The sequence below is a fragment of the Branchiostoma lanceolatum genome, chromosome 4 (assembly GCF_035083965.1).
Source record: "Branchiostoma lanceolatum isolate klBraLanc5 chromosome 4, klBraLanc5.hap2, whole genome shotgun sequence".
In the NCBI taxonomy this organism is placed as follows: Eukaryota; Metazoa; Chordata; class Leptocardii; order Amphioxiformes; family Branchiostomatidae; genus Branchiostoma; species Branchiostoma lanceolatum.
This window is the reverse complement of record NC_089725.1, coordinates 17344102-17357740: the sequence shown is the minus strand read 5'-3', so window position 1 is coordinate 17357740 and position 13639 is coordinate 17344102. Positions and strand designations below refer to the sequence as shown.

The following is a 13639-nucleotide window of genomic DNA, read 5'->3' as shown; positions in this document are numbered from 1 at the left end:
CCGATTTCACAGTGTCTCCCAGCTGAAGTCAACTTTGTTCTATGGTTTCCCGGGGCTATCGATACCCATGAAGAGCAGTTTCGAGTCTTGACAGAAAGGAACTCTAAAAGTATGGTGTGATAGCATGCTCAGTGTCGCATTACTGCTATGAACCACATCACGGTGTAACGCACCAGTTTTGTACTTAGTTAGACAAAGAAGTACAGGTTGCGTAACCAGACTGGTTGATTTGACCCATTCACACCGGGACACACCCTACTCTTATCGATAAGTGTGGTGGGTTCTTTAACGCGCTCGAGTCATACATATTTTCGCTCGAATAGAGTACGGAAAGGTTGATGAAGGTTAGAATTCCCGTCATAAGATACGCCCAAAATAGTTACTCAAGCAACTGGATAAAATTTGGAATAATTTTCAAAAAGGCCCATTTTCATCTCGGGCCTCAGGTAGAAGGTTAAGAGCATCGTACTACTTCAGAAATCTAATCGGAATGTTTATCGTATATTTCATAAATGTTTGTCGCATACTAGTATTTGATGATAAATGAATCATAACGGGATGACACAGTGGAACATATAGTGACGACGGAATGACATATATCTTAATCATGGCCAAATCAAAGAAGCCTCAATTTTTCATAAATCTATACTAATAACATCAAGGATCGGGGTGACATTTCGTGTTTGAATCAAACAGTCGAAGGAATTCCGGAGCCTTACTTCATCGCTGACTTTTGGACAAGCAAGAGTGCAAACAAAGTTTTGCTTCAATGATGGCTCTGGATGCGGCTTCGTCTCATTCTCGGCCGGGTTTGGATCATGTTTCCTTGGCATTGTTCGGTTGGCGCTCGGACATAAAACATGTACATTGCAAATTGGAATCATTCATGCCGCCTTTTACCATCTGCGGAGGCTATGTCTATGGGGTTTACCCGCGTTTATAGCAATTACATATTCATTTGCAGGTTCTCCATCCTAGTGGGTGCCTAGTGAGCAAAATCAAACAACAGCAACCAACTCAGCATAGACAGAAATACTATGTACAACACATTTTATTAAAGAAACACTGATTAATAATATTCCCTTGCTGGTGTCATTAAATAGAGTGCAATGTTATATTCACTCCGTGGAAAAAATCATCATGTCTCAGTAAACACATCCCTAACACAAAGAATACGCAAGGATTTATCTGCACATATCATGTCACTAGCAACAGCAGCAACAAACAGTAACACGATATGCAAAATATCTAAACACAACGGGAGTTTCTGAATAAAACCCTCGGGTCAAAACAGACCAGCTAAAATCATAACAACATGTCTATGCCATATCTTAAAGGCACTAGAGTCTAGCCCAAACCAGACAAAACAAGAAAATGAAGTTTTAGGCAACCAACATTACGGATACATTGGAACAGTCGACTTATCTGGCAATCGAATTTGGAAAAGATAAATGGATGAGAAAACTACATGGTACAGAAATCACGTTACAATTACGTTACAATCGATCAAGAATACACGTGCTTCCACTGGAACATTATTACAAGGCACGGTATTACCGTATTGACGTAGAACAGACATTACAGCTAAGGAAGGTAAATAAGCTCATCTCTGCATCTGGCGGTATGACACTGCTTAGAGTGGATGCAACAAGGTAATCCCAACATGGATGTCACAAGGAGACCAACGCGTCACGCGACGATAGAATATTTGTAACAGCTATCCACAGCATAATTTTCTCAATACATCAATGATTGTCGATGATACTAACAGTGATTTGATACATGTTTCACAAAAACTCCATATCGTTTTCACGCCACTAACACACAATTCAAACTGATGTTTCTTGACACATTCTTACATGATATTGTCACTAGATATTGTGACGCATTGAGGACCAACTGCCAAATATAGAATTTCTGAACACAATAACCTTGAGTATTTTATGGCCGTCGTTACGTAATTATGGTCAACTGATACATGTGTTACATGTGAGATGATTTTTGAATAGTACTTGAAAAGCTAACCTGCCAGTCCAGGCACATGAGATATTTGATATCATGCATTTTCTTTTCTTTTTCCTTTGAGTTGTCAGTACCGTTGTCAAACACAGGTAAACATCTTAGGTCAAAGCATTAGATTAACCGCTGACCTTCAGCACAGTAACCCGAACATTACATAACCCCTGGTATTGACTTGTATTTCAGTTGAAGCTGTGGACCGCCCGGGGACGCAGCAGCTTCTTGAAGGCGCTGCGGAACTGCCTGTTCCTGAAGGCGAACACGATGGGGTTGCTGCAGGTGGAGATGAAGTAGGCGAACCGGCTGACGCGGTGGGCCACCTGCCAGCTGACAGAGGTCATGTGCGGTGCCCTACAGAACACAAGATCGGGATTGTACACTTGTAAACAGATCTGATAAGGACAACTGATCATGAGGGTCCAAAGTTGGTAATTGGGAACGGCTCTGGATTAGTAACCTCCCATCCACGGTAGAGACATTACGAGTTTGGTAACTTGGGGAAGCTAGACCTATGAAAATGAACTGTTAACATGTTAGACATTATGGATTCTACAGTATATTGTTTTAGGCCATTCAGGTAGAATGGACAATTCCAGTGCACCTCAAATTTAGTCTGGCTGTCACACCGACTCACTTTTTCTCAGTCGACTGTCAGAGCGAACGCAATCCCACATGTCCTACCTACCCACTGGCAAGATGACAGCAAGGCTATCTCTATAGTCTTGTATACTTTTGTTTGCAATTGTTCATAATTTTGTATCATCAAGTTAATTAACCGTTAATTAACTTGATGATACAAAATCATGAACGAGTTTTTGTCACTTTAAATCTATACTGATAACTTCGATGAATCATTACATGAATGAACAGTTTGGTTTCTTAGATAAAAACTCACGTGACAAGAATGGTCTCCACAGTGATGAGGGGGAACTCAGACAGCCACCAGATGGCCACGACTGCGGTGGTGGTCACTGCGCTCTTGATCTTCTTCCGAAAGTCCTCGGCGGAGTGGCCGCTGATGTTCCCTGCCTGGATGGCGCGTAAGTGCCGCCGTGCCTCCAGGTAGATCCGCACCTGTAACATGGCAGCCAGAAAGTTGTGGATCGAATCACCGGAAGGAAAGGTGGCAGCAATGTCTACATCTGAATTACCGTACATTTCTGGGAAAACAATTGCAAAACAGGGTCGCCGAAGCTGTAAAAAGTTTCCCTTACTCCAGCAACCTAACGCCGCACCTAATGTGATGCTGCTGGTCACTTTCGACAGCGACGGACAAAGAACAACATGTTACATTGCTAGTACTAAGTCACAATGCGGCCTTACCTGGGAGTATGTAGCGAGAGAACCAGCGGCCATGAAGAACATCCAGCCCACCACCCCGGACGCTATTGCGTGGCTGACGCAGTACATGGGGGCGGGGAAGAAGAAGGGCGGGTCTGACCGCAGGAACGGCAGCATACAGCAGGCCGTCAGGAGGGCTCCTGACAGGCACACTAGCAGCAGACCCAAAATCCGCCGGCCTGTTGAAAATTGTAGTACACAGTTTTTCAATCTAAGTAATCTATGATCATATCCACCGAACCAGCCCCTCGATGTCCCTTTCTATCGACGAAAGAGCTCTCTTGACTTCAAACAACATCGGCTGATTAGCTCTGCACTCCTGACAGCGATAAAAGTTTGAGTCAAAGACAAGAAAATATTCGCAATGAAATGTAGAATCTATCCCGTATAAAGTTACCTGTGAAATTGCTGTGATATTGCATTGGGTGGCAGATGAAGTGGTACCGCTCGAAGGAAATGGCGCCGGTCATCATCATGGAGAAGAACGTGCACAGGATGTGAAAGAAGGCCATGATGTCACACGCCGTCTGTCCAAAGGTGTAGTGTCGGATGAACAGTACATCTGAGGGCCAGAGCGCATAACACTTTACCGTTTGACATCTACATATCACAATCCTACCTGCGTAGTATCCTAAAGAATCCTAATCCTAAAGATGTTGTAAGTGGCGTCGGTTGTGCCCCTGGGAAAGGCACTTCACACAACCTTCCCTGGCGGTGGAGTGACGCCCACCGAGCCTATTCGGCTAATCTGTCTAAAAGTGTGCAAAAAAACACACTACGGATTTGGTCGCCGATGTGCCAACTTTTAGAACATTTGCCACCAGGAACCATACAATTTATTAAAGATTTTGTGGAAAGTGTAACACTAATTGCGAAAGGGAGTTTACAATTAACGTTAAATATCTATAAACATGATTCATGCGTCTGCTATCCTCGTAGCCACATTGTTGAAATGAGTAAAAGGTGATAATAAAATGCTCACTAAGCATGACAGGGAGGATGAGCAGGTCGTACAAGATGTCGGCCACGCAGAGTCCAGTCAAGAGGAGGTTGGGCGGTTCGTGGAGCTGCTCGTCCAGCCACACTGTCCCGATCACCGCGGTGTTCCCCAGCAAGCACAGGATCAGGACCAACAGTAAGTACACCACCTGGATTAGCACATAAACTTCTACTCAGCATTATAGTTATGGGCATGTTATAGATAGATCAGTTCACAACGGAAGGAAGACATCCATAGATCGACAAGTTTGAATGCTTGTTGACTTTCAACGCTTACAAATGCCCAGTAGACGCCGACCTCTGATTCTTCATGCTAGCATTCACTTGGTTCACAATACCACGTTGTTTAGACCAGCCTGGATGTGTATTGACTAACCTGTGGAACGTTTGCAGGGAAATCTGTGCCGAAGATGAGAGGCAGGGACGGAAGCGGCGGTGCCGTGGTGACATTCCAAGCCGTGCAGTTGACAGAAGTGAGGTTCGCCATCAGGGTGCAGTTCCGCCCTGGATCCATCTCACCAACTCTCGGGAATCCACCCGACCGTTACTGATGATGAGCACACAATGTAGGGACTATTTAACAACGTGACGCACAGATCCTCTTAGGTCTGAATCTGTTCGTTAAAAAGACCTTAGGTCTTGACTGCTAGAATCGTGCCCTGATTTTCCATCAGCTAATGACTATCGACCAGGTTCTGAACGTCGGGTGTGAACTTGTTCCAGACGATGGGACAGTATTGTGTTTCTCTTCTATAAAGAGGAGTTGGTTTTGCCTTTGCATCCTTTTGTTGCAGAATATGCGACGTTGGCGACGAGAGTCAAAGGGCTGTTATTTTTAAATCCCCAGAGACGGTGTGCATAAACATCGTTTGAAATGACGCAGTCTTGTGGAAAGTTCATAAACACCAATTACTTACGCAGCATAAACCATTAACGGATGTCAAAGCAGGCAGCATATTGTCATTGCCGTTCTCTCTTAATCCCTCTCCGTTTTGGAGCAATATATATTGGGTAATCTCTGTTTGGGGCTGTGTCTTATTATAGTTTTCCCAATTTCCTGAGCTTAACTGCAGTCTAAGCCATTTGTATACACAACAGAATGTATGAAAACATATTCTTTACTTTTCACAGGCCATGTGCCGTGCACGACTAATTGTTTTACCTAAAGTGGTAAAATTATTTTAGATCGCTTCCTGTTTGCCCTGTTGTGTAAGGATTGAATAACCTCTATATGGAAAGTAGTGAGAGGGAAATGTGAGAATCTTAAGGATTTTTTTAAGACAGGGTAATGTGCCTGAGGAGGGTTGCGTAGATAGCAGGGGGGGGGGGGGCATGAGAGGGTATAGGGGCAGATGAGATCGCCGAAGAAAACAAAGGAGGAGGATTGGAAAATATGAGAAACGTATGCGTGTCTGTAGTAAACAGCAGTACGTGTCTAAACCAATATGCGTCTCAAAGTGTTAACAAAACTGATGTATTGTTTATTGGGTCAAGACAAACTTCGAACGTCAATCTCTTACTGCAACGATAACAATCAAATAACACCAATCAAAGGAAAGAAACCACCGCAATAGGTATTAATGGCAAATGACATTGACTACATATGTTCATGTACATAATCATGTTCATGTTCCATTGATTATACTGACCAATGTATCAAGGAAGCATGCGTTAATGTGTCCACGAAATCAACAACCATTTGTAATTTTCATCTTCACAACTTATCTTATCACACGTTACCAAGTAATCCTTTCAACATCCTTTCTTCATTTAACTTTTGCATAACTTAATGTTAAGTGAACACCATGGAGGAACGTACTTCCATGTGTATACAAACTTTAGATAAAAACACACGTCTTGTAGAAAGACAAAACCATAGCTAGCGTTAGCTTCATGCCCTCACGAAGAAGTACATACAAAGTACAGCTTTTGGTAGTAAAGCTCCACCAATGTATGTGATAACGTCACACATTAGTGTGATATAATAAGTCACACATTCATTTCTGACTGAATACAGTAGTCATTATAAGGGAAATGTTTGTCAATAGCGTTGAAGATCGAGGTTTGTGGCAGACGTGAATCGATGTGGTCCGTTCTGTAGCCTGTGTTACAAAAGCTCTCGCTGGCTGGGGTTAATAACCCCCTCCTCAAGAGAGCGGCAACCGTCGGGCCGCCGCTAGGAGCGCGATTTATTCAGGCTAGTCGGTTCTGTAGTCTCCGTTTACCGCGGTGTGAAGCGAATGTTTGGGTTGGGGGAGAGCTCCTGGAAACACCCCGTTAATGTCTCCACTTCCTCGTCACAGTGCAGATCAAAGTTCTGTACTAACTGTAATCAGGCAACAAAAAGGTGTTCCGTAGTTCTTCATAAGTTAAACTAGACACGACTTAAAAGTTGCTTAGATTAAGTGCAGATGACATTGAAGACAATATGAAATGTATATTTTGGTACTTTGGTGAAGTACAAACATACTATAATGTTACACATTCTTTTTCAAACTTGTTTTACCCATCCAGTCTCATGCAGTTGTCAAATACACGTTTAATGCTACATGCAAAACTTCCTTACCTTAGATATCTGGATATAGAACTTGTCTTCAGCAAGTCGGCGACCTGCGGGATATGATATGACAGATTATGAACAATTCCATATAGCATTATGGAGAGAGATCTGGCATTTGTTTTAAGATATAACTTCATTGTGGAAATACGGGAATAAAGGATTGCTGTTGATGGTAAACGCTCAGCGAGAGTCGTGGCAGAAATTTGATTCTGTCCATTTCCAGTTAGATGGTCTTAGATCCCACGCGCACGCCCAACTCCACTAACCATAAAACTCAGACAGGAAAGTAGTCTTCTTGACCTATACTTTTATACCTTTGGGTCAATCAATAAATTTTCAAGCTGCTGACCTATGCACGCGCGTGGCCCGTGGCCGAAGGGAGTCACGTGGCTGAACATGCGGGATCGGAATCCGTTCGGGCCCCTTCGGAGCCAGCGCTCGGGAAGGAACCGGTCTGCCTGCGGGTACAGCTCCTCCAGTCGACCCAGCACGCTCATTGGGATCTCGATTGTTGTCTGGGGTAACAAGGACAACAGGTCAATGTAGTTTATTACACATGTTAAAGTATACTTCAGCTTGTGTGACATTTAATTTGCACGATCACACGTTTCTCGTCTTTCTTGACGGAAAGTCGTGCAAGTAGTGAATCACAAGTTCTGGAAAATCAAGCACACACGGAGACCGAACGATATATAATGTTGGTCGTGATGCAATATCAATAATTGCGTACGTGCACGTTAATGACACCTGAACACGTTCCTTGGGAAATTAATGAAGTATTGTAGTACCTGAGAATGACACAAGGGGCGCTAGAGCATAAAGGACGCTGCCTCTGCCTGATTTACAGTGCGGTGTGCTGTATGACTTGACAGAAAAGTAACAGTTCCATCACACTTACATGAGCCGGCACACGATATCCGGACAGGACGACGTCACGGTCCAGAATCCGCATGTGGAGGACGCCGACTGGGTGGAACCTGGGGGGATGAGACGAGGAAATGATAATGGCCAACAGGTTCCACACTTTTTGAAAAGAAGATAGGCATATTAGTCAATGTTGTACCAGAATCGAGAGAGGAGAGGGACGGTCAGGAAACATGGTGGTCAATCTAAGGGGGGAAAACGGGCAAGGTGTTCGTGTTTGTGCTCGTGCATGCGTGTGCGTGTTTAACTAGACCAAAGAGTTTAAGAGCTATCATGCAGAGCCTATAGAGTCGTCCTGACTGAAATTTACCTAAAGGTTTCCTTTACAAAAGCCTTGAGGTAGGGCAGCTTCTGAAGGTGCGCACTCGTTACAGCTTCCCCTTTAGGTACCGCCTCAGTCACCTCCCGCCTGATGGCCTCCTGGACGTGCGGATGCCGGGCCAACTCGTACAGTTGGAACATGTCTGCATGGGAACTCTGAGGAAAACCGAGAGTCTGAAAACTTCAATAACTTCCTGGAGTAAGTTGATTGTTGTTAATGAGGCCAAGAAACTGAGAATAAAGACCATTAAATCAAATCACAGCTGCTTTTGTATTGTTGCGGACAACGTGGACACGGACCTGTTAATCATAACAGAATACAACATCGTCTTCAAGTAGTCTCAATCTATGTTCATATATCATATTATATGATATGTAACAAGAGAAATGTGCAGAGAAATATAGGATTAATTGTACCCAAGAGGAGAATGATACGCATCACTAATTCTAGGTTAGCTATAGGGTAGAGTGAGAGTTAGAGGTAGGATAGTGAGGGTTAAAGTTAGGGTAAAGGTTAGGGTTGGGTAGGAGCAGAGGTTACGTTTTACCGGCGTTAGGGCTAAGGAGTTAGATATAGGATATAGGGTTAGAGTTCATTCTTGATGATCATGACTTACCGACTGTACGCCGCCCACGAACAGCTCCACAGCCGACATGGCGGCATCTGTGTCCGACAGGCTGGACTCGGACAGCAGGTAACCCAGGACACTCGGCCGGTCATCTTCGTACTCCACATCCAGGTCCATGTGGTACTTCACTATCCTTTTGTCAAGGAAAAAAATGATAATTATCGTCACCAACAAGATTATATTTCAGTGTTTTTTGTGTATGTTTGCAAACAAAATTTGTGGCTAGCATAACGTTGCAATATGACTCGACTGGAGGTGGTTGGCTGCGCCAGGTGGCTGACCGGCCAGGTTTGACTGTAACCTTTATCATAAACATACCCCTATTAGCTTTAAAAAAGAGAGACTGAAATCAGTCAAATTGTATTAACATCGCTTACTTCAGAATATTCCTGTGAGCATTCATGTACCCGTTCCAGGTGCCCTTCATGAGGTACTTGGTCAGCGGGAACCCTATGTCCAGTTTCAGCCACGAGGCGAAGAAGTCGCCGATGCTCTTGATCATTTCAGACGTTTGGCACGACTCCGAAAAGTCCGGCTCCAGGCATCCTGGACGACGGCCGAAGATGGTGGTCCCAGCCACTGGTGAACCAAACAAAGCTCGCTGTTAAGCCTTCCTACAAAATCGTTAGCAAACATACAAGCTTTGTTTAAAACTAAGTGTTGCCGCAACACTCTGTCTTTGAAGCTAGATATATTAGTGAGAAACTTGTCTACACTGTGACTATACGTTCCCAGTCTCTCATACATAGAGTTTGAAGAAAAATGAGGTTGTTCATTTTTTTTCAGTTAGGGACACACAGACTAAAGGATATAAAAACTCACCTTCAGTGTTGTAACGTCTTATGTGCCACTCGAGGTCAGGCACGGTTTTGTTCTCATCCAGGCTCCGCTTTAGGAGAGCCAGGAAGTCATCCGAGATCTGTCACGGAAAGGGATTCATAAAGAACTTATGTTACAACTTACATTTCAGTCAACGGTACATGCCCTGACTCGTGTCCTAGATGCCTTGTAATGTTTCTCCCTATACCCTAATTCTTTTATGCTGGTAAAATGAAGCCACTTTCTAATGTTACCTAATGTTTTCGTCTAGTAAAGACATTGAGTCCACGATGTAACGACACCAACAAGACGTATGGAAAAATGCCCAACTTAACAGACAAATAGCATTTGAAGGTTGGATCAGTGTCGAAAAGGTTGACGGACGACCACAAAGACACAGATGCATTAGAATTTCTCCGATATCTATTTCCTGAAGCCCCATCATGATATCTATCAAGAGCACGTAACTATACATGTACCACCACATCTTTATTCACAGTACCCCCGAAGAAGCATTTTCCGTTACCTCATTCAAGGTTGGGTGGAATAGTGCTACCCCGCTCCTCCTGAGCAGTGTCCTGTTCACGGCACTGCGGGTACGGTACCACTCTAACCCTTGTCTACAGAGAAAGAAAACACGCTAACAGTCTTGGTAACAAAATGATAAGACTGCAATGTAAAATGACGTTTTACGCTTCTCCTTTTACCCCCTTTCCACTAAGACGGTGCTCTCGCCGCGCGCTGTCTGCGACATAAAATTCGACAGAGCGCTCAACGAATTTTAACGAATCTTTTTACGCTTTGTGTTTTTTATTGTCTTTTCAGTCATACTTCTATACATGTTTAAATATTCCAATTATGAAGTCAAGGGTTATACAAATCCAATTTAGGTCGCAGCGAGAGCGCAGGCCGGATCGCCGTCAGAGTATCGTGGAATGCCGGGGGCCTAGCCTAGGCAGATGTTCCGTCAGGGTGGAACGGGTCGGAAAGCAGCCATACTAGTGAACCATACTATATTACACGTCTCGCCTCTTGAATACATGACAACAGGTTTTATTCTCTTCTATGTTATATTGTATCACCAAGCATGTGTGAGATGAAGACGAGGATGAATCAGTGTAAAAGGTCAAGGATCCAAAGTCTTACCGAGGAGCAGTGCCGCCAACAGCGATGCCTGTGACGTGTCAGTCATCACCTAGTAATTTCATGTATTCATACCAACACATCGACATGATAGGGTACAACAGTCCGTGTTGATAGTGTATACTCACCCATTGAAACTGGACTCTGACCGTGCTCGGTGCTTCAGAAGCTCTTGTCCAGCCGCCTCCATGGACTCCCTTACCAGTGGAAACGACGGGCGATGTGGGTACCTGAAATGGAGAATGATGACTCTTTCATACAATTCTACGGTCTTTTTTTGAAAGTTATCCATTGCGATCAGAATAAAACTGTACAGATCATCGGCGGTGCAATTCATTGCATGTTGTTTTTTAAAGTTTAATTGCACATGTAGTTTCGTTCATAGAATTCGACGAAAGCAAGCACAGGGCGCACTTCTAAGATCTTTAAAGACCAACCACACGAGGACCTGAAAGTAGGTATCAAATTATAGTTTAGAAAGGTGATGTTAAAATTGTTAATATTAGGAGCCATTCAAACTCTTGTTCGGAAGCTGACATACCTTCCTTCGTTCCTGTAGACGGTCTCAATATCTGCAGGGTCAGCAATGCGGACGAAAGTTCCGCGTGGCCCAAGGTTCTCCTTGTAGATTTTACCGTACTGTTGGTAACGACTCCACAGTGCCTCATCAAAGCGCCTAGGGTCAAGCTTTCCTGAAAAATGATTAATGAACATGACGTGACCTGTGGATAACTGAACCGAAGAAGATCAGAGTATTGCTCGAAATTTCATCCATTTCAAATCTGCCCTTATCATATCAAGAATTTAGCTATGGTGAGTGAAGTGAAACTGGGCCGTGAAAAGTCGCTTACCAAGAAAGGTGTACTCCCACAGACTCCCAATGATGGGGAGCCCCTTGGGTCCAGGAATCTCGCGGAAGGGGCGCACAGCCACGTCAGTCTTGTTTCCCGTACGGTTGACGTAAGATTCCATCCCCATGTTGGTCACAGTCGAGCTGCTTTGGCGAAGGATGCATAGCGCGACGTTTCTGGCGTTGGGGTAAAGATCTTTCAAAGAAGCTCTTCCACGCTTCCACTGGGTGTTGAGAAGACGGTCGCCTCTCATGACCGCGTCACACCTCCGGCCCAAAACTGTAGCAATCCCCATCAGGAAATAGTGTTTCTCCGATTATCTGAGGGGAGGAAGATAATGCAATCATGATGTGTTCTACCTCCAAATGTCCTCGAAAAGATTCACTCAAAAAGATGCACAATGTAGTAAATGGTCGGGTAGACGGATCATGGTCTCGGTGGAATAAACTGTCCATGGCAGCATGGCTACAGTTTTTACCAAAGTTCAAGAACTGTCGACATATATTTCTCATAACGAAAAAATTACGCCAGTGACGCTGTAAAGTGTTCTTTATCACTATGCATTTGGTCTTTCAGCTAACGAAGGTTTTTTTGAAACAGAAAAATTCTGCCCAAAATATACCATTTCATCACAAAAAATTAACAAAAACTAAGCAACACAACGAAAGGAAGTTAATCTCACCTTGCTGCTATATTTCTGCCCCACCGTCACGGAAAATTCGTTTGTTTTCTGTGTGCCTAACTTTTATACGCGGGTGCTGCTGTGCTGATCAAGAGCGAGGAAAACGCCTTTGTGCTGTGTTCGTGTTGATGTGACGCAGACGAAAATAACGCCAGTCTATTGGAGAGCAGTCCAACAGTTTTGTGCCAAGTTCTGAGGCATTCTTGTCATTCCGAAGTGTTATCGTGTTCCCACTTAGCCATTGGGTTTTTGTTCAACTACTGTGGGGAAAATGTCGACGGAGTTTTAAGAGGTTTTCAAACATCTAAACTTACGGAGGGCAACAAAGTGAACCAACTCAATTACAAGCGAAGACAAAGTGGGTGTCATTGTACGCTTTGGTCTGAGGACAAGGAACCCAAATTGACCTTTAGCATTTGAATGACTCGTTTGTTTCTTGATCTCGGTAATAATATTACTGCACTAGATCCATCATGTAACGTGATGATAACAGTGGCTTGTATCACCAAGGGCACCGGGGCTGTGTTGGGTCCGGGGTACAACAATAAACACGTCCTAAGCCGCTTAGCCAGCCTATTATTTCAGAAGAATGAAGAAAAGGAACAGGTGGCCACTATCACGATGAATTAGAACTGTTACTCAAAATAAATGGTTACTACATAAACGGACTGCAAGCGTCGTTTAGAAAGGTGTCCATTTCGACAGCTGGAAAGTTTGATACTTTACACAAACACATTTTCAAAGGCATGGATGATGTTAAACGAAGAAAAATCTATAAAGACCCAGATAGTGATGAAAGGCGTCTAAATTTAGATTTGCATCATCACTTCCGTAGATGTCCTTCCAACACTATTTTGTCCACTAAGTTCTTTGCCTGAACCAGAAGTTTAAGGCATACGTTGTTGTTGCTGAGCTATACAAGTGTTACGAGTTTACATAACATCCAATTCTAAGTGGCGTGTAACCATGATATCAGTGAAAGTAGATGACAACACCAAGTGTTTTTCAGTGAAAAAAAAAGTTGACTGAAACAGAAGTCCCAAGTCTTCATGACGCAGTTCAATCTAAGTAGACATTCAAGGGACAAATGGTTGTTTTACACTTAATTCTTCACAAACCTTTATAGTCCATTCCACCGTTCTGGAAAATGGGCGTGGTACTGAGAATGACTACATGCATTCCCACATGTGCAGATAGTTATGGTCATGAAGGGACAACTTCTAAAGGATAAAATGCTCGGATGGTTATAGTCTACCTATCAGCAAACATACAGCCCACAACAAATAAGTCAATGTTTCTTTTACAAGTACTCCCAGCTACTATCTTATGTAATACAGCATTTGTACTAGTT

At 43.6% G+C, this 13639-nt stretch overlaps 3 protein-coding genes across 3 annotated transcripts; all 3 read right to left on the bottom strand.

Moving 5' to 3' along the window:
* Positions 1-1084: 1084 nt before the first annotated feature.
* Positions 1085-4678, bottom strand: LOC136432986 (melatonin receptor type 1A-like). The gene is made up of 5 exons (XM_066424718.1): positions 4343-4678; positions 3758-3922; positions 3343-3539; positions 2915-3093; positions 1085-2370 (listed from the first exon to the last, which is right to left on the bottom strand). Exons 1-5 carry the CDS (start codon positions 4347-4349, stop codon positions 2202-2204), a joined length of 717 nt encoding a protein of 238 aa, XP_066280815.1. The 5' UTR covers positions 4350-4678; the 3' UTR covers positions 1085-2201.
* A 1142-nt stretch (positions 4679-5820) lies between these two features.
* LOC136432987 (cholesterol side-chain cleavage enzyme, mitochondrial-like) lies at positions 5821-8920 on the bottom strand. Its single transcript, XM_066424719.1, has 6 exons — positions 8782-8920; positions 8154-8320; positions 7818-7896; positions 7269-7434; positions 6926-6969; positions 5821-6685 (listed from the first exon to the last, which is right to left on the bottom strand). Exons 1-6 carry the CDS (start codon positions 8908-8910, stop codon positions 6581-6583), a joined length of 690 nt encoding a protein of 229 aa, XP_066280816.1. The 5' UTR covers positions 8911-8920; the 3' UTR covers positions 5821-6580.
* A 246-nt stretch (positions 8921-9166) lies between these two features.
* On the bottom strand, positions 9167-13566 carry LOC136431958 (cytochrome P450 10-like). The gene is made up of 7 exons (XM_066422969.1): positions 12289-13566; positions 11607-11926; positions 11297-11447; positions 10884-10985; positions 10139-10232; positions 9616-9712; positions 9167-9372 (listed from the first exon to the last, which is right to left on the bottom strand). The coding sequence occupies exons 2-7, from the start codon at positions 11899-11901 to the stop codon at positions 9167-9169; spliced, it is 945 nt and encodes a 314-aa protein (XP_066279066.1). The 5' UTR covers positions 11902-11926; positions 12289-13566.
* Between the last annotated feature and the right edge of the window lie 73 nt (positions 13567-13639).

Coding starts and splice junctions, on each gene's coding strand:
- LOC136432986 (XM_066424718.1), bottom strand. Junction 3,540..3,757: donor ATATCACAGCAATTTCACAG/GTAACTTTATAC, acceptor AATTTTCAACAG/GCCGGCGGATTTTGGGTCTG. Junction 3,094..3,342: donor CTCTCGCTACATACTCCCAG/GTAAGGCCGCAT, acceptor GCCATGTTACAG/GTGCGGATCTACCTGGAGGC.
- LOC136432987 (XM_066424719.1), bottom strand. CDS start 8,910: ATGGACCTGGATGTGGAGTACGAAGATGACCGGCCGAGTGTCCTGGGT. Junction 8,321..8,781: donor TCGTGGGCGGCGTACAGTCG/GTAAGTCATGAT, acceptor GGTTTTCCTCAG/AGTTCCCATGCAGACATGTT. Junction 7,435..7,817: donor GATATCGTGTGCCGGCTCAT/GTAAGTGTGATG, acceptor TTGTTACCCCAG/ACAACAATCGAGATCCCAAT.
- LOC136431958 (XM_066422969.1), bottom strand. CDS start 11,901: ATGGGGATTGCTACAGTTTTGGGCCGGAGGTGTGACGCGGTCATGAGA. Junction 9,713..10,138: donor TCCACCCAACCTTGAATGAG/GTAACGGAAAAT, acceptor TTTCCGTGACAG/ATCTCGGATGACTTCCTGGC. Junction 9,373..9,615: donor AAGACGTTACAACACTGAAG/GTGAGTTTTTAT, acceptor TTGGTTCACCAG/TGGCTGGGACCACCATCTTC.